This window comes from Trachurus japonicus, chromosome 16, assembly GCF_045865225.1.
Source record: "Trachurus japonicus isolate A0001 chromosome 16, Traja_1.0".
Taxonomy (NCBI): domain Eukaryota; kingdom Metazoa; phylum Chordata; class Actinopteri; order Carangiformes; family Carangidae; genus Trachurus; species Trachurus japonicus.
Window position 1 is genome coordinate 11455588 of NC_140922.1, and position 19369 is coordinate 11474956.

Below are 19369 nucleotides of genomic sequence, written 5' to 3' on the forward strand. Positions count from 1 at the left end.
ACGCGCGACCTGTACCTGCGAGGGATGCGTGCGTCTTGCCGGTCGGGCATGCGGCCTTGAGGGGATGGATGATGGGGATGCGGATGCCATGGCAACAGGCCGATTACATCCAGACCTTTATATGCACATTTATTTATTTAATATTTCATTTGTATGCGTCGCGCGCCTCTGTGGACGTGTCTGCGCGACCTCTTCAGTGTTGAGTCAGAGCAAGAAGTGGATTTCAGCCTTCAAGTGGACTCGGTCGGTTCTGAGCGCAGGCTGCGAAGGAGCAGCCGCGTTTAAGGCTCAACAAGTTGTTTTATTTTTACAGAGGCTTTCGGGTTCCGTCGGAGCGCGCAGTTTGACACCGGAGCACCTTCTGGTGTTGAGACACGGAGCCGATGTGTCTGCCCTCGTCATTGTGTGGACACGTCGTAATTGAAAGTCAGCAGAAGTGGAAATACACGGCAGCTTGTTGTTCCGATGACAGAAGAGCAGATTTCACGCGTCAGACTCTGAGCACCTGACCAAGTTCACCCCAGCATCAGTTGAACACAGTCGCGCCGCTGTCGAGCCGGTACTCTGTCTGTCTCGGCGGCAACATATCGGCGCGTCTTCCATCATGATGAGTGGGTTTTTTCCGCTCGGATACTGAAAATGACAACGTGCCGCGGATTCCGTGGAAACATGGGCTAGATGTGGGGGTAATAGGACTTCTTTCCACCACCTCGTGCTCGCCTGCCGGTCTGTGTTTTTCTTTTCTCCGTGTGCGTGTCTCTAGTTGATGATAGTGTGCGTGTCGGGATGAATCAGTGCGCCTCGGAGTGTGAGCGCCCGTGTGCGCCGATTATGTGCGTCCCTTATGTCCATTAACCAGCCGTCCCTCCTGACAGAGGATCAAGTGTCCTTGTCATTCACCCGCGGACGAATGTCCCCTCACTCTGCCACCCCACAGCTCTGATCATCTTAGCTACATAATGAAATGTGGTGAAAATGGCAAAATTTGGGTGAGCAGCCCTGGACATCTAGGCTGACACAGACAGGACACTGACGGCCAATGAGGGGCGAGCTCCGTTATCTACAAAGGACCGGGAATCCGGTGCCAATATGACCGGCGTCGGAGCGTTGAGGGCGGCTGTGGAGAGAGGAGGGAGGGCCTCGGGCGAAGAGCAGCGTTTCAAGGACGAGGAAGGAGGAATGTTAGAAGAACATCTGTAGCCTAGGGACAAAGGAGACTCACAGGGAAGGAGGAAAAGTAAAGGTGCTGGCGTCACACTGGCAGGGTGAAGGATTTCATGTCTGGATGGGCTTTTTCCAAGGGCACCGAGGTAAGCATGGCCACGTCGGCGCAGAGAGGGCGGAGGTGCGAGCTGTCGGCTCCAGGAGAATGACTGGAGACACAGAAGACACTTTCCTCTAGCTTCTGTAATTTATCATTCATATTGACATTGACTCTCTCCCAGCCAGGGCGACTCCACTGAACAATAGTTTTCCTGAGGGGGCGGGAGTTACAGGTTATATCCACCCTCCCCTCACCCACCTCCTCCTCCCTGGGTTGGGATGGATGGGGTGGCTGGAGGTGTGGGCACCCCGGGCAGCGCCGGGGGGTCTGGGGGTGACAGCCTGCCCCGACGTAGCGGGGGGGACTCGAAGCGGCGCAGTAAGGGCAGCCTGCCCTCCCCGGGCTACCGGCTGTCCCAGGCCTCTCTGGAGGGGGAGAGGGGCTCCTTCGGGGCTGACAGCAGCTCCTCGGGCGCCCGGGGCCGCCGGCTCTCCATCATGAGCTCCTCCACCAGGGACGGCCTCCCCTTCCGCACCGCGGGCACCCCGACCACCCCGGTGCCCCTGCCCCCGCCGCCCTCCGGCGCAGCCCACCCGCGCTCCGTGGGCTTCGCCGCGTCGCGCGCCGCCCTGGCCTCCACCTCCTCCACCGGGACCGGCGTCATGGTGGTGGCCACCGGTCCGGAGACCACCACCACCACGGCCTGCAACACCACCGCGGCGGGCACCCCGGAGCTGGTGGGTCCGTCTGGGCTGGGTGGGTTCGGCATGGGGCTGGACGGAGAGGACTACAGCAACTCCAACCAGAGCACCTTCATCCAGAGGCAGTTCGGCGCCATGCTGCAGCCCGGGGTCAACAAGTTCAGCCTGCGCATGTTTGGATCTCACAAAGCTGTGGCACTGGAGCAGGAGAGACTGAAATCAGCAGGGTCGTGGATCATACACCCGTACAGTGACTTCAGGTACAGAACTACACACACACACACACACACACACACACACACACACACACACACACACACACACACACACACACACCCTCCACCATGCAGCTATTTAAGCTGATGTTGGTTTATAAAACAGACTGAATGACACTTGTAGAACATAAGAGACATGAAATATGTTATGGTAGAAATATGGATAAAAGCAAACTGAAACAGCTCTCTTTAGCTGCACACTTGAAGCCTAATGATAGACACTTAAGCAGACTGAGGAACAGGGGAAGAGAAACAGATCATACATTCAGCAGCCTCTTAAGTTACTAACAAGGGAAATGGGGAAGACAACTGGGAGGAGAGAAAGACATGCAATAGGCTAAATATATACTGCCAACAGAGGAGTATGGGAAGTGATGTGAGGGCAAGAGGGAAGAGGGAGGCAGAGTCTCTGGAGGAACGACAGAATCGGAGGATGTATTACAGGTTAAATGAAAAGAGAGGAGTGGAGTAGATGAAAGGTCCTTGGGGGCATTTTGAAGGCAGAGGGAGAGGTGTTTATGGAAAGGGCAGCGTGGAGGCGAGGAGTTCTCTCGCCACACAACAATGGCAGGTTCATCTTTTGTAGTAAAAAAAAAAAGAGAGGGAGAGAGAGAGAGAGAGAGAGAGAGAGAGAGAGAGAGGGAGAGAGAGAGAGAGATGTCTGTGGCCTGTTTGCAGAAGTAGTTTCACAGTTAGAGGGAGATGGAGACGAGGAGTTGCAAATAAGGAGGACAAATTTAGCCAAGAGGTGTTTGGCTTATCACGGAGCAGTGAGAGATGCCTTCATGGTCAATTAGGTAAAATGTGAAGTATGTTTTCATGTGAACAGTGTATGAACCCAGCACAGCACTCTCTGCTGGTGACTCCATGCAAGAAGCTTGATTTTGCTACCACATGAACTGAGAAATAAGCACATGGATCAGTGTCACATGATGAGAAAAGGACTAATGAGGCTGTTCATTTCTGTTTTCTTTGACAAGATGAAGCCGGGTGGTGGAACTGAAACCATTAAGCAATTGATTGATCAGTCAAGCTACAGAAGATTTGCTATGTTGATAATCTACTCTATCATTTTAGTCACATTTTGGTTATTTTAAAGTAAAAACATGATATAATATGATATGTCTCTGTTTCAGCCTCTCCAATGTGGTCGGTGATGTTTCTTCTCTCTGTTATATAATTGTAAACTGAACACTTTTTGATTCAGACAGAACAAGACATCTGAAGAGGTCAAGGTGTGATAGAGATTGTTACTGTTTCCTGACATCACAAGTAATCGTTTTTTAAAGGGATCCTCTAAGATTATTTTTTAATGGAGGTAGGATTGGGAGGACAGTTTTGTGATTGCTGCTAACACACCTCAGACACAGCAGCCTGACACGCACTCACAGACTTTAACGCTGACTGACATGCGAGCCATCCATGGGCATGCTCATCGTCAGCTGTTAAAGACTTTGCATAAATACTCTATTTAAATGTGCAGGTGGACAGCAAAGGAGGAGGCAGCATTCATAATCTCCAGACAGACTGCTGCCTGCAACAATGGATGACTTGATCCCCAAGGCTCCTGGCCCACTTTTGTTTCATCAGCCACTCGCACACACTCGCTCACACGCAGACGGAGTCGTTTTGTATCGTCTGTCAATCCGATGATCACCCACAAGTGCCGCTCGTGAGTCTGCTCACGGGCGATACGGTGAATGAAGTTGGTGAAGGGGACGGAGGGGAAGCGTGGAGGATGACGGAGTGTGGATGGATGAATCTCAGTCCTTCATGTGCTCATTCATATGCATCCGAGATATCTAAAGATGTTAATAGTTCTAATTATCCATCTTGAAGGATCACAATTGAATATTTATCAATTATGTATGACATCTTAAATTATGCAAGTAGAGTATGTATTATGCATAATTCACTCATCTAACTTTTCAGTTAAGTACCTGTCGTCTGGAGCGACGGCTCAAGAGGAACTTTGTCAGGCCAGAGTGAGAGAGGAGGGACAACAGATAAAGCCCCTTTATGTATTCTTGTCCCGGTGTTGACCTTGAACATGATGGCCTGTGTGTGTGTGTGTGCGTGTGTAGTAATATATGTGCTTGAGTGTAGTGTGTCATTACTGAGTCTGATGATAAGCTCTCATGCCCTCCACCTCATTAAGAGAAGAGTTGTGTTGCTGCTGCACCTTTTCAAGGCAAGAGGCAGGAGAGAGGGAGAAAACTCATACCCCGGCATGATTAGAGGCGTACAGAGTGAGACGGCAACGAGAGGAGGGATGAAAACACAGAAAGGCAGACGGTTTGGTCTGTCAGCAGAGATAAGTTGCGTTGAAGCGAAGTTGGTGGCATCGCACTTACAGTATACTGTATAGTATCAGAGATTTATTATATAATAGCCGGGTGCTGTTGTGCTCGGCAGGATGATGGGTGGAAACTTGCTCAGAACTGACATCTGGCCAACTGTGATCTGGGAACCAATCACAGGCCGCCCAGGAGACACTTGGCCTCAATTACAGTAGAATTAGTGTTTGGTTTGACAACAGCTGAGCAGGTAGATGCAGGTCAGTTCTTCTCCAGCACCTGTTCATGCTCAGAGTGGAATACTGATGAGGCCGTGGAGAACAGTCCTGATTGCATTTGCAATTCTTATTTGTGTGTATAGGAGAGACTGTGTGTGTGTGTGTGTGTGTGTGCGCGTGCACAGTACACACAGGTCAGCGTGCATGTCTACCTGCATGAACTGCACCCAATACGCGACCCAGAGCTGCATCAGTCGACAGATGGGAGATCAGCAAATCAGGCTTTGTCAGATATTTAGCCCAACATGACGAACCTTCACTTGTTTGTAGTTTGGATCTGACATCTTCTCTTGTCTTTTTGGTTTGTTCTCATTTGTTTGTTGTCACATTGAACTCAAATCAGCTGCCACTTCTCAGTGGGAGCAGCAAAATGTAGTACACAGAGGCTGACTGACGTGCAGTCACATGTAAAATGTCTTCTGTTTGGTTTCCCGGCAGACTGAAACATTTCTCCATGCACAATATGGAGATTAGATTCAACCTGCTGCAAGTTGTCTGATAGACGGAGAGGAACGTTGCATATCATTTTCTCTCTCCCTCTTTTTCTGTGTGTGTGTGTGTGTGTGTATGTGTGTGTTAGTTGAGACAGCTAGGGAGAAAGACATCAGACATCAGTATAATTCCACAAACAATGATGTAATATTATGGCTGTAAGCTATTAATCTACAATTATCTCGATTAATTGGTTTGATCAGTCAAGTGAACAACACCCATCACAAAGTTACAAGATAAGATATCAAGATTTTGTCTGAGCAGCAATCTAAACCTACCCAAAAATTTCTTTAAAGTCACTTTAAAGATACTTTTAGAGAAAGGAGAGACAACTTTGTCATTCTGGCTTCTCAAATGCACATTTCTGGTTTACTTAGTCCTCTTTGATAGTAGCTACATTAGAAACTTGGTTAATCAAGGAAGTAATCAACCAGTGAATTGATGATGAAAATAATCTGATCTTGTGGCTTTAATTATCTTACATGACTTAAGCTCAGGTGCAATATACAATAGCATAACACCATAATTAATGCAAAGAATGTTTTTCCTCTCAACCGTCTCAGTTGAGTCATAACCTCCATCAATATTCAGTTTGATTGTAAAGCACTGGATGATTGTTTTATTGGCGGACATAAACAACCAGCGTAGTACGATGTGGTTTAGTGAATTCTTCCCTATAATCAGCGTTAACAAAGCGTGTCCTCAAGGTCAGGAATAAATCTCCATCGCCGTCACAACAGCTACAGAATCGCTGTGCTACTGTAAATAATCCCTGTATTTATTGCCTGTGATTATGAAGTGATACATCTGTCAGTATAAGTGACAAAGTCAGGATGTGTGTGTGTGTGTGTGTGTAGCAGAGTGATGACTCATACTTAATCTTCATCAGTGTAGTGGTAGCATCACACCATGAGGTTGCGTTACTAAATTAGCGCCCAATAGCAATCGACCAGAGCGCTCAACTGTACTTTCTCACAGAGAGCGAGAGAGAGTGGACAGAAAAAAAGAGAGAGGGGAAGAGAGAGAATGCAAGAAGAAGCAAGTCATTGATATGGTTTAAGGTGATGGATAAAGGGATTAGGAGCAGAGAGACAGAAAGATGACAGGCGTCCTCTCCAGATGATTGTATCGCCTCCTCTGTCACACTATAATCACTTCCAGCCTCCATGATTCCCCGTGTTTTTATGAGGAGGCTACGTCACCCGCTAATACCCTCCAGCATGAAACAGAGATTGATGAGGCCTCCCAAGGTTACTGATCAGTTTCCTCCTTCTGTCCCTCTCTGTCTGCCTCTTTAAAAAAAAAATCAGTTCAGTTCAGTCCTACTCTGCGTTAGTGGCAGATAAAAACAGATAAAGGCTGGACTCTCTGTTTCCAAAGCACTTGCAAAGAAGGAAAGATTTCCATTTCTCACTGTCTTCGATGAGCCACAAATGGCCACCTGGCTCAGGGGACGTGACAAAGACAGGACTATATATAGAAAAAAATTTAACATTAGAATATATATATATAAGAAAATGAGATAAAAGGATTAAGTGAAAGAAAAGATGGTGCTGTTGGAAGGGAAGTGAAAGACCAGGAAGTTCCTGAATCTATTTAAAGTCTCATTTAAAGAGTCATCAATCTCTGACCAGTCGACCCTCATGAAGACAGAATACTATGTTTTCCATGACTCTTTCTAAAGTCGACTGAAAATAACTTCTTTTTTGTGATATTTTAACAGAAAGTCTGTGCACAAAGTGGAGATGGGTGGTTTCAAAGATGAAGCCAACTGATAGACATAGAGGTCTTAGTGAAAGGCACTGTCCATTTGCATTATGAGAATTGAAAATAGTAGAAGAATAGAGTAATAGAGTAGAATAGGAGTTGTTGACTGATTGATACCTAATCCCTTTCAGTCTGTCTTTTTCAAGTTCAGCTCAGGGGAGTAAAATGAACAGATAAGTTCATCCTTCTTTATTGTGCAGAACAACATGGAAAGACAGCGTCAGTACAGTGATAGGTGTTAAGTTATGACACCAGCGGTGCTCCAGATCCATGCTACCAAATTCCTGGCAGCAGACGATAATCAAAATGCAGCATTTGAATGTCAGTACCGGTTATACGTAGACTGCTTGTATTGTATTGTAGTTTGAATGTGCCTCATTTTGTGTATAATAATATGAAATACCTGCTCAGAATCAGTGTGTATTGTGTAATGTGGATTTGGGACATAGAGCCACCAAACACAGCAGCAGGTTTGAAGCAGCTAAGTGACTTTCACCCCTCATTAGGTTTATTATTTACTCCTGAGCTTTTTACACTGTCAATGGAGAGAACGTCCTCTGTGCAAAAAAGGCTGCCAATTTGATATTAAGGACAAAAAGAGGAAGAGCAAAGAGAAGTAAGATTAATAGTCTGAGGTGAACTGTGTCTTTCTCTTTCTAGATTCTACTGGGACCTGTTGATGTTACTGTTGATGATGGGGAACTTAATCGTCCTGCCGGTGGGCATCACATTCTTCAGAGATGAAAACACCGCCTCGTGGATCATCTTCAACGTGGTCTCCGACACGCTCTTCATGGTCGACTTGGTGCTCAACTTCAGGACCGGCATCGTCAAAGAAGACAACACTGAGATTTTGCTGGACCCCAGGTCACTAGAGGCATTTCTGTGCATATTAATGTTACATGTTTAGAGTCCGGGCATTGTGTGTGTGTGTGTGTGTGTGTGTGTGTGTGTGTGTGTGTGTGTGTGTGTGTGTGTGTGTGTGTGGTGTGTGTGTGTGTGTGTGTGTGTGTGGTGTGGAATAACAATGCTGCAGCTTTGTTGCCATAAATTTAAATTTGCTCTTCTGGCCATCTGCTGGGTTTGCACTCAGTCTCACACACATCCATGTATGAGATGTGAAAAGGTGACATGCAGCCAGTGGCAGAGCTTTGTTCACAACCCAGTTCTCTTCCTGCTGAATATTGATGAGGATCATTTTATGCCCGCCAAATATTGAAATCACTCCCACAAAGCTAGATTGCCAAACTTCTGTGGTCTTCCAGAGCAATCCGCCAGAACTATCTGAAGAGCTGGTTCCTCGTAGACTTTGTGTCGTCCATCCCGGTGGACTACATCTTCCTGATGGTGGACAGCCTGGACTCGGAGGTCTACAGGACGGCCAGGGCGCTGCGCATCGTCCGCTTCACCAAGATCCTGAGCCTGCTTCGTCTGCTTCGCCTGTCCAGACTCATCCGCTACATCCACCAGTGGGAGGAGGTGAGGATTAGAGCCCAGGAAGCAGAGAGTTAAAGGGAAAGAGATACTTGCATGAAAGAGGTAGTTATCTTTCCCCCTGCTCCTCCTCAGATCTTCCACATGACCTATGACCTTGCCAGTGCCATGGTTAGGATTGTCAACCTGATCGGGATGATGCTGCTGCTGTGCCACTGGGATGGCTGTCTCCAGTTCCTGGTACCAATGCTGCAGGACTTCCCTCCTGACTGTTGGGTTTCCAAGAACCTGATGGTGGTGAGTCTCCAAAATGTCGTCTGCCTGCATGTGACTGTTATTTTTTAATATGTTTCAGTGAATGATTGTATTGTGTAGAGAACAAAGCTCTATCTCAGCTTGTTTGAACAGTGTGCTGTGCATGTTATTTATTGCGGATGAAAGCAAACCATGGATTGTGAAAGGCCTGAGTTTGAGTTATCAGTGCGGATGCAGAGGGTGGCTGTTTATCAGATCTGACATTGTTTGCTCCTTATCCGTGTTAATTGGCTCATGTAGCGACACGTCCAGTTGGAATAAGATTGACTGTCATCATCACGTAAATAAAAAGGATTCTCCAATTAAAAATCTCGACTGAGATCAGGTGGCGGTGTGAGCGCACGCAAACAGTGGAGGGCCTAGGGACCTGCTGCTGATTTTTGTTGCATGTGCGTGCGTGTCTGTGAGTGTGTGCATGTGTGTGCAATGTGCATACATAAGGACATGGACGCCAGTGAATGTACACAGATACACAGCTGTATGAATAGCTGATTCATGCTTCAGCCGTTGCCAGGGTGACTGTTGCTAAGCAGGCTGATGCTGGGATTTTCCCCAGAGAAAGTCCCCTCATCCGATGGACCATTAACATCTTAGTATAATTGGACTCACACGCCACCTAAAACAAAAGGACATAATGCACACACACACACACACACACACACACACTGACTCAGTCATAGAGGAGGGTATTTTTTATTTGTTTTCGTCAGAGCATTTATTTAATAATGTATGATGACTGCTCTTTTATTGTGTCTGTGGCTTTATGCTTGTTGCGGCCTCTCTGTTTTGAAGCAGAGCGGTTCTTGACAGTTAAATTGTGCTGCTGTTGCACGTGGTGATCTCAGCTGTATTTTCTGAAGTCGAGTGGCTCTGAGGGGAAAAAAGCTTCTGTAACTGACTAAAAATAAGGACCGCTCAATATCACAGCGCCTTGGTAATTAACATTTTAAACTTCTTTTACTCCTTCTGTCGCCCTATCTGTCTGTCTCCTACTCACAGAATGACACATGGGGCGTGCAGTACTCCTATGCCCTGTTCAAAGCCATGAGCCATATGTTGTGTATTGGCTACGGCGCCCAGGCACCAGAGGGGATGACCGATGTGTGGCTCACCATGCTCAGCATGATCGTAGGCGCCACCTGCTACGCCATGTTCATCGGCCACGCCACCGCTCTCATCCAGTCGCTGGACTCCTCACGACGACAGTATCAGGAGAAGGTGAAACATGACGCTCGTCCATCTGTGACTTCATCCGTCTCTCCATCAAACTTATAGTTTATTTGTTACCCGTGATTCATTCAAGTATCTTCATCATGCATCAATCCCTTTCCAAGCAAAAACACTGATCTGTTAATTGTCTGATTGATTGATTAATTGATTGAATAAGGAAACAAACTTGGTGAGGACGCTTCTCAAAATGACTTTGATCTGATAACAAATGACACCAGGGCAAGAATCAAAGATATTAGAGTCATTCCTTAGGAATCCGCTCATCTTTAGTGTTATTGTGTACAGATCTCTGACCCGTGCATGTGTCATGTGTCATTGCAGTACAAGCAGGTGGAGCAGTACATGTCATTCCATAAGCTTCCTGCAGATGTTCGGCAGAAGATCCACGAGTACTACGAGCATCGCTTCCAGGGGAAAATGTTCGATGAGGAGAACATCCTGGGAGAACTCAGTGAGCCACTTAAAGAGGTAAAAAAAACAAACTACAAATACCCACACACCTACATATACAAACCACTGGCGCTGTATTCATGTCTTCAGAGACTTCCCCCAACTTGTCTTCTCTCTTGGTGTAGGAGATCGTCAGCTTTAACTGCCGTAGCCTGGTGGCTAACATGCCGCTGTTTGCCAACGCTGATCCCAACTTCGTGACGGCGGTGCTCACCAAGCTCCGCTTTGAAGTGTTTCAGCCCTTTGACTTCATCATCCGTGAGGGCACAGTTGGTAGGAAGATGTACTTCATCCAACACGGAAGAGTCAGCGTGCTTACCCGTGGCAACAAGGAAACCAAGCTGAGCGATGGGTCTTACTTTGGAGGTGAGGAGACTGTTTGGACCACCTCTTTTGGTCTTCTTTGGCCTGGGGGAGCTGTCACACCTGTAAATTTGGTTCAAACAGAAACATTTTGAAAATCCAGACCAAACAAGGTATGAAAGCTCCCTAAGTTGTGTCAGGGATTAAAGAAGAATTGTAAATTCAAGTAAGCATGGGAGGTAGAAGATGAGGGTTGTTGTGTTTATTCTCTGTTTTCTCTCTTCCCACTCTCAGAGATCTGTTTGCTGACCCGGGGACGGAGGACAGCCAGCGTCCGTGCAGATACATACTGTCGCCTGTACTCCCTCAGCGTCGATAGCTTTAACGAGGTGCTGGAGGAACACCCGATGATGCGGCGTGCCTTTGAAACTGTCGCTGTGGACCGACTGGATCGTATTGGTAACGTGTGGATGTCTGATTGCAGCACACATTTCTTCACCGTCTTATCTATGTTATTTTCCATTCAGCTTTTTAATTCTGCAGTGACCTTCACAAATGCTCTTGCAATTATCCGTCCAATTCTCCTAAATTTCCAAGGCGCTTTTGTCAGGCGTGTCCTCCACTGAAAGGTCAAAACTCATCTGAAAACAAACTGAGAGAAATAAAAGCTGACATAATAAAGGATGAGCAATGTTCTCAGTGAAGAACAGAAAAACCTTCAGGGTAAAACTCCAGCTGTCTGCTGTGTGTTCGGTTGACAACTCCAACGCCATCTACAAAGTAAAACTTTCACTTTCATATCTGAAAAATCGTTTTCACACTTCATATCTCAGAATGTCTCCACTGTCTCCACAACAGGCAGGAAGAACTCCATGCTCCTGCGGAAGTCGTCCCAGGTCGGTTCACTGGGGGGCAGTATGGGTCGTGGCGGAGGCCGGGGCAGCGGGGGTCCAGGAGCGGGCGGAGGCCTCGCCGCCAGCGGCCTGGGCTCCTGTGACAGCATGTTGGTGCAGCAGATCGTCAAACACGACAGCATGCCGGCCATGCAGGACGCCATTGCTGCGGCCGCCGCAGGAAGAAGCGGCGTCATGGGGGGAAGCGGCACCGTGTCTCCTCGGCCGCGCCCGGTCATCTGGGCGCCGCTGGTCCACGCTCCCCTGCAGACTGCAGCTGCCACCAGTAACGTAGCCATCGCCCTCATGCACCAGCAGCAGCAGCAACAGCAGCAGCTGCAGCAGTTTCAGCAGCAACATGCGCTCGGAGGTGCTTTCTTCCTCCCCTCCCCTCTCGTCTCCCCCTCTCCCTCCTCTTCTTTCCCTCTGTCCCCCCCTCGCGCCCCCGTGTTGCAGCCCCTCCGCCCCTCTGTGAGCTCCCTCATCGGGATGATGGCAATGTCAGGCATGGGTGGTTTGTCCCCACGAGGATTTCCAGCCTCCCCCTCCACCATGGGCCCTCCCGGTGGGGTGACGTCACCGCCTATCGCTAAAACGCCCCCCAACCCGGCCTCCTCCGTCCCACCCTCCGTCCAACAAGGAAGAACTCTTCATTACAGCCTCCGCCTCCAGCCTGATCACCCCTCAGTGATCGCTGGAGGAGGCCCACCAACGCCACCGCTCCACAAGGTACCGACCGCCACCTCCACAGCTGCTCCCGGTGCCCAGACAGACGGCAGCGCCTCTGTTACCGGTCAGCAGGGGGCAAAAGAAGCTCTGCTGCGTCACGGGGGAACCGGCTCTCAGGGTCTGCCAGCGCTGGGCAGACTCACTCAGGAGGCCCGGCTGCTGTCGGCCTCGCAGCCCACGCTGCCGCACCGCTCGTGGGTTGGAGTGCAGCCACACCCGCCTCTCCACCGCAAGGCCTCTGGGGGTAATTTGTTGGCGGCTCCTTTCCTGGCAGGGCAGTTAGCCAGGGGAAGCAGCGCGGGCATGTTGACCTCCAACACCCCGGTGCAGCTGCTGACAAATCTACAGTTTAACGCACAAGCACAAGCACAGGCGTCCTTTCCCTTTCAGCCCACTATAGCACAGCCCACTCCTCACGCTGCCTCTGCACCCGCAGCTGCTCACGTGCCCACTGCATCCTCCTCCCCTCCCAAACAAACCCCACTCTCCTCTGCCGCCCCCTCGCCCGCCCCCACCCCCTCCTCTCCTACCCCCATCCTCCCCCAAACACCTCGCCCAAAACCGATCCCGATGACCCCCTCCCGCTCCTCCTCTCCCCCTCCCTGCTCCACCCCCCCTTCGGCAGGAACAAGCCCCTTGTCGCTCTCCTCGACTCCTCGTCCCAAACTCATCCCCACATCTTCCTCCCGCTCCTCCTCTCCTTCTCCCTCCTCCACGCCACCTCCATCCTCTGTTTCCACCCCCGTTCCACTACCTCATACCTACGGGCCCAAATCCTCCCTCACCTCCTCGTCTCCTCCCTCCTCCCTCCTCGCCTCCTCCCCGCCCCATCCTCAGAGCCCCAGAGCCAAGGCGTCCAACACACCTCCCTCCACCTCTCTGCTGTCTGGCCCCGGTGCTGCTCCGACTCCAATCCCTTCTCCGATACCGGCTCCCACGCAGACGGCTCGCACCCGCACATCCACCCCCTCCCAAACTCCCCCGGTCACTCCCACCCAGGGCTTTACCCCGACACCTTCTCCCTCTTCGATCCCCGTTACATCTGTTCCACCCCTGAGTAAAACCCAGAGTCCAATGACCAGCCTTCAGCCCTCCGCCTCCAGCTCAGCTAAAGTCACTGCCACGAGCCAGATCCCTAAACAGACGTCCCCTCTGACCCCCACCCAAACTCCAGCCCCTCCTGCCCCATCACCCGCTCCTCCTAAAGTAACCTTCTCAGTTCACCCAGTAAAACAGACCCCTCCCGTCCTAACTCAGAGCCCCACACCAGTCCCCAGCCGCTCCACCAAACCAACCCCATCGACAACCTCATCCTCGACAGCTTCATGCCCAGCTCCCTCCTCTCTTACAACCCCCTCCCCAAGTGTCCCATCATCTGCTTCCTCTCAACCCCCAAAACAAATGCCAACCACCTTAGCTGCCCCCATCCACTCCTCAGAGCGCAACACACCCTCTCCCCCTGCTCAGACCTCTCAGGCATCGACCACCACACCCACCACACCCACCACCCAGTCAGCAGCGCACGCAGCCCCTCCTGCCAACACCACCGCTCCTCAAGGTGGGAAAAAGGACCCTCAGCTAGAACTCGCCAGAAAAGACTCAGAGGGACTAAGACACAAACTGCCCGCCAACATGTGAGGAAAGAAGAGGGTGAAAATCTCAAAGGACGTTGGACTTTGTGTTGCGGCTGGTCAAACCGTGGACATACAGAGTCGTGTCGTGGTCGGGCACCTCTGGTTTGCATTCACTCTAGGATGTGATTGTCATAGAACATCATGTGATGCTCAACCAAGCCACCGATGGAGCAGAAAGACATTATGGGTGTGTCATGTTGCCCAGGCTGAGGTAGAGTTTAAAAAACAAACAAACATAAAAATGTATACATACATATCTGTGTTAGTGATTGTTGGAGCAAGCAGGGGAGCTGAAGTGGAAATATGAGGCAGTTACATACAGTAAAACAGAAACGAAAGCAATAGAGTCAGGAGAAAAAAACAAACTGTACTATATGTTAAAAGTCAGTGAAAACAGCAATACATGTGAAACATTTGAGACTAACTCATAATGTTACCGGACATGACCTCGACAATAATAACAAATGTGAGAAAATAATAATCTTTCTGCTGTGAGGGAGAAAGTCTATTGTGATGTGAATACGCGGGCAATAGAGCAGACACTTCCTGGTTTCCAGCTCCACCTCCACCTCTTGCCTCCCATTCTTCACCAAAGTGTAATATTTTCTCATCAGAGTAATGATAATTATAAGGATATCGTTTAAAAAAACACTGTAAAGTTATCGCTCATATGAATTTGAATAATTAGGAGCAGTCCACTGGTAGTTTTGTCGTCCCAGGTTGTGTGGTGTTTAGTTTTTAAACGAGACAAAACTTTTAACCCTACATGTTCACTTCTGTATATTGTGTTTTTTTCATTTGTTCCTGTGACACACAATACTGCTCTGTTGTGATCTCTCTGTGGCTCACTTGATTTTTGTTCCACCCGGCTCCCATGTACTGTAAATACGTGCCTCTCTGTGGGTCTGTTGTATGCTTCCTCACCCCTCGGCCTCTTTGTCTTTCATCTCTCATCTGTCTCGCCGCCTTTCATCTGGTTTCACAGCTCTGGTCGCTAAATGTTTCTTTGGCACTTGCAGACTCTCTCCCGTCCTCTCGCTTCCTCCGCTCTCCGCTGCCATCAGCCTCATGTTCAACCGGCGGTCCCCTCCCTCTGTCGCCCTAAGACGCCATTTCCAGTGATGTTCGATGTTTTGTGTGGGTAGCAACAAGGCATTTCTGTCTTAACCCCTGATACCATGTTGCCTAGACTATTATATTTAAGGACCAAATGTTTTATTTTTTATTTATCACAGCTTTAGCTTTTGAACAGGAAAAAAGGCTAATAATGCTGTAAAAATGATGATCATGAGTGTGGCATTGAAGGTGATGATTGTGATTACGATGATGATATTCTTAACAACCGTGACGGTGATGCTGATGAAGATGGTGTATATCTGGATGTGTAATAAAGCGGATTTAGATATCATCTTATTGAGTGTGATGAAATATGAGTTCATCTGTGTACCTGCTTGTGTGTTTCTGTTACACGTGTGTTTTTATAATAACACCATGATGGTAACCATTAATGGGAGTCCTGGCAATGTTTTTTTCAGTATTTGCATTGCACATTAGAGACTATTTTTAGATGTGTTTTGGTTTAATGTAACAGAGGCCTTCAGTATGTCAAGAACATTTAAGTAGAGGTTTAAAGCTTATGTCCATAAAATAAATAAACAATAGTTTAACAAAAATTTATAGGATTGGTCCACAATACTACGGAAAAAAACAAGCATATTTTTCTTGACCACAAAACACACTGTCATCAGTTTTCACAGAGACTATTTACTGTAAAAAAAAAAATACGGCCAGTGAAAGCCATTTACAGCACAGCGGATTATGGAGTAATGGGGACATTGTTTTTGGAAAGACATGTTGCTGCTGAATCATTTAGATGCCATTTTTCGAGCAGAAGCAGGGCCGTAGCCAGGACATTAGAAAAATGAGGTCATAAGTCCCTCCAACACAAACGCCACTGCACATGGATTTTTTTTGTTTCTTTCACTGAAAACCAAAAAGATTGGGTCTTGGATTTCTCATATTTTGTTATTTTTCTGCTAGCTGTTCGATCTTAATCTGTGTTCTGTAAATACTGTTTTCCAACATCAAGGTGCTGGTTGCTTCAAAACCTCCCACACACTGCCAGAAAGAAAAGAGAGAGAACCGCAGACCGGCTTCTATTCAAATGACTCTAAATATATGGGAATCATCTTATAAAATAGCCACCATGTGAAACATTTTAATTGTAGGTTGTAAACTCCCCACAGGCAGTTAAAATTCACAGAGAAATATCTTTCTAGACCCAGAAAGTAAATGTAATTAGCCTTCATTGTATTTGAATGGAAGCAGAAATCTAAAAACCTGGAGAAATAAAATCAAACAACTACTGCTATACACATTTATATATACATTTTATTTTACCGTCCTCTGATATTTCACCTGCCCTGGGACTACGGATGGAAAGTACATGTAGCTAGTAAGCTAAATCCAGTACAAAGCAGCTTTTCTCATCTCGAGACTAATGTTATTTTGTACATTGTCCCTGATACAAATAAACGTATTAAACTAAACTAAACTATTTGCATTTTTCGTGTGTTTAATATTGGATAGTTCTGGATACTCCACAATAATCTCTGAAATGTGTTGTGTTGAATTTGATAGGGTTATTAGAAGTATTTCAGGGTCAAATCTGAAAAGTAACTAATCAATGTCACTGTCTGATGGTGGAGTGAAAAGAAATTATATTTACTAATCACCACAACCACTTGATTTGTTTGTGTAATTTGGATCTTCTCATTTCACCCAGGATGGATTAGCCGTACACACAGTGCCACTTGAGACTCGATTTGGACATGACCCTGGTGACTCAGATTCAGGCTCCTTACATGATCTCTGAGGATTTAGGGCTCGAGAGGTTTGGTGACTCAATAACCCTGGTGTGTGGTAAAAACAAAACAAAAAAAAACTTCTTTCTGTGTGCATGAATTTGAAAAAGCCGAGATCTGTTTGCACTGCTTCTGTTCTGCTACTTCTTCTGCTGCTCCTGGATCCCCAACCCTAATCCTGTACCTCTCAGCAGAGGGCAGGTACACTCATATCCAAGGTTAAGCTTGTGAATATGGGGACACTTAAAATCTCTTCCGCTCTTCATGGTAACTAAATGAATATTCGCCTTTATGAGGCCAGATTACAATCACTGATCTACCTGCTTCCTTTTCCCTTCTTATAACTTTCTGTCTCTCTTTCTGTCGTGTTTATCTCCCCTCTGCGCTCACATCAATGTCCAAGAGGTTTTTAAAAGCTCTTCTGCCTGTGTAGGTGGTGATGAGGGAATTATTTTTCACCTCTACAAGTTAAGAGGAATTAACATACTGGATTTACACTTGTTATTATTTTCACACTATTTGAATAGCCCCTGCTGGGTCTCACAAAGCAGCATAAATGTGTCAGTAAGAGGATGATTGCCTTGTAGCTGTAAATACTGGAGGGCTTTCAGCTATGCTGTTTGGCACTTGTACTGGCATTTTAATTGAGAGGGAGTTGTGAGGAGGCAAACTGTGGAAGAGAAGCACATAGAGGCCGCATCTCCAACCAGGTCCTATAGCTCCACACACAGTGCATTAGTGGATCTCAGCTACAGGCCTCAGACTGAGCAGACGCCTGCTGGGTGCACAGTATCCACTAGAGGGCGATGACACTTTATGGATCAGCACAGCACATGAGGAAAGAAGGAGCATCTTGCACAATATCACCAGCACATTGCTTCAGCATGTATCTTACACATGAGGGGACAGGGGGTTTGGTTAAATGATAATGATGAGGAAATCTGACATGAAGAGGAGGGGTCACTGTGGTGCAAAGAGACCGTGGAAGAGGTTAATGATGGCAGACCAGCCAGGATTACCAGCCATGAATAGAGGTGATGGTGGGGGGGATAAACAGCACTGTAATTGCTGCCTGTCGATCTGTCTCTGAAATAGACTCAGAGGGAAGTCTTTACTCTGCTCTCGGCTGCTCTGGAAACAAACTATAGTCTGGCAACTGAGCTTGTGGGCCAAAAAAACTCACACTTGAGAGCATTTCATTCATCCTCACCCTGCAGTGTTACATTACACAGCAAGAGCAACAGTCTGCGTCCAAGTTTAATCACTGGATTGATATAATCCTCAATTAATTCATGCCAAAGAGCCGATTCACAGCCTCCTGTCACAGGCTGCAGGTTCAACCAACACGGCCTTTTCACATTCAGTGGAGGAGTTATTACAGGCCTAGAGTCAGTATCCATAATTTAACAATGAATAGGAGTCATGTAATATATTTGTACCTATATTCAATTACTCTACTGATCTTACTTAGCTACTTAGCATACCCATTAGCCTAATTGTTATTTCATACTATTGTTTCATTACGTTTAAGAAGGAAATCCTGCATGTTTCATTAGGATTTTAAACACATAATCACTTTAGAAAATATTCTATCAAGCTACCAAACAACAAAGCTTTACCTCAACCCAATGCAAAAAGGCTGCTCATAGCCTATGTTGTTGTATCAATAGTAAAATTAGGATAAACTTTGCATCAATTTTGCTGTTTTACCATGGACATTTTGCTGATGTTACTTGTACTTTGAATGATTCTGAATTTAGTTCTTCTTTTTTTTGGCTGCTCATTTGTATTTAATGAATTCAAATTTAACAAAAACAGAGAGAATAATGAAAATGTTCATAAATAAAAATAAGTTCATCCTCTCGGGACCCATCACAATGTGGAGTCCTCCAGACTGAGGTTCATCTATGGAACATATGCTGCACATGTAGGCCTAGTTAAAGGTCTTTGTAGCACAACCACAGAACAAGCACAGATTTAAGGGTTAGGGGGTGGTAATGGGTGGGCTGACTCACCGCAAAAAATATATATAGACTTCCTGCACTCTTACTTCAAACCCACCGAGACACAATCCCGGAGCTGCAGTTGACGAGGACGAGATTCAAACTTTCAAAGTGCGAGGTGATTCCCAGCCCCACAACCACTTCAAACAGGACGCTCATGCGTAAGTGTTCAAAGTTGAGTTTTTCTGCAGTGAAATGAGGCTTCTGTTCTCTTTAGTGTGCATGTGTCATAAAAATACACACACATATATATACAGAGAGAGACAACCTCACTTTTCTCTGTCTGGAAAAAAGTGCTCATACATAAGCTAGCTACTGTTTTGTGCGCGTACACAGGCCAAGTGTGTTTTTTCTTTCTCAACACTGATTCACAAAAAGTCATTATAAAAAGTCCCCGGTGTCGTGCTGCTGCCCTTTTTCATCCCTCACACTGGATGTGA

At 47.1% G+C, this 19369-nt stretch overlaps 1 protein-coding gene across 1 annotated transcript; it reads left to right on the forward strand.

Annotated features, from left to right (window-relative positions):
• Positions 1-15446, forward strand: LOC146971834 (uncharacterized). Its single transcript, XM_085801384.1, has 9 exons — positions 1-2225; positions 7735-7941; positions 8340-8553; positions 8644-8805; positions 9823-10041; positions 10375-10521; positions 10629-10869; positions 11101-11265; positions 11665-15446. Exons 1-9 carry the CDS (start codon positions 1543-1545, stop codon positions 14064-14066), a joined length of 4440 nt encoding a protein of 1479 aa, XP_085657510.1. The 5' UTR covers positions 1-1542; the 3' UTR covers positions 14067-15446.
• Positions 15447-19369: the final 3923 nt, after the last annotated feature.

What these genes read in the sequence shown, in the direction of transcription:
- LOC146971834 (XM_085801384.1), top strand. Translation starts at nt 1,543, where the DNA reads ATGGATGGGGTGGCTGGAGGTGTGGGCACCCCGGGCAGCGCCGGGGGG. An exon ending in TCAGTGAGCCACTTAAAGAG is followed by an intron (nt 10,522 to 10,628) that starts GTAAAAAAAACA and finishes CTCTTGGTGTAG; the next exon opens with GAGATCGTCAGCTTTAACTG. An exon ending in GGACCGACTGGATCGTATTG is followed by an intron (nt 11,266 to 11,664) that starts GTAACGTGTGGA and finishes TCTCCACAACAG; the next exon opens with GCAGGAAGAACTCCATGCTC.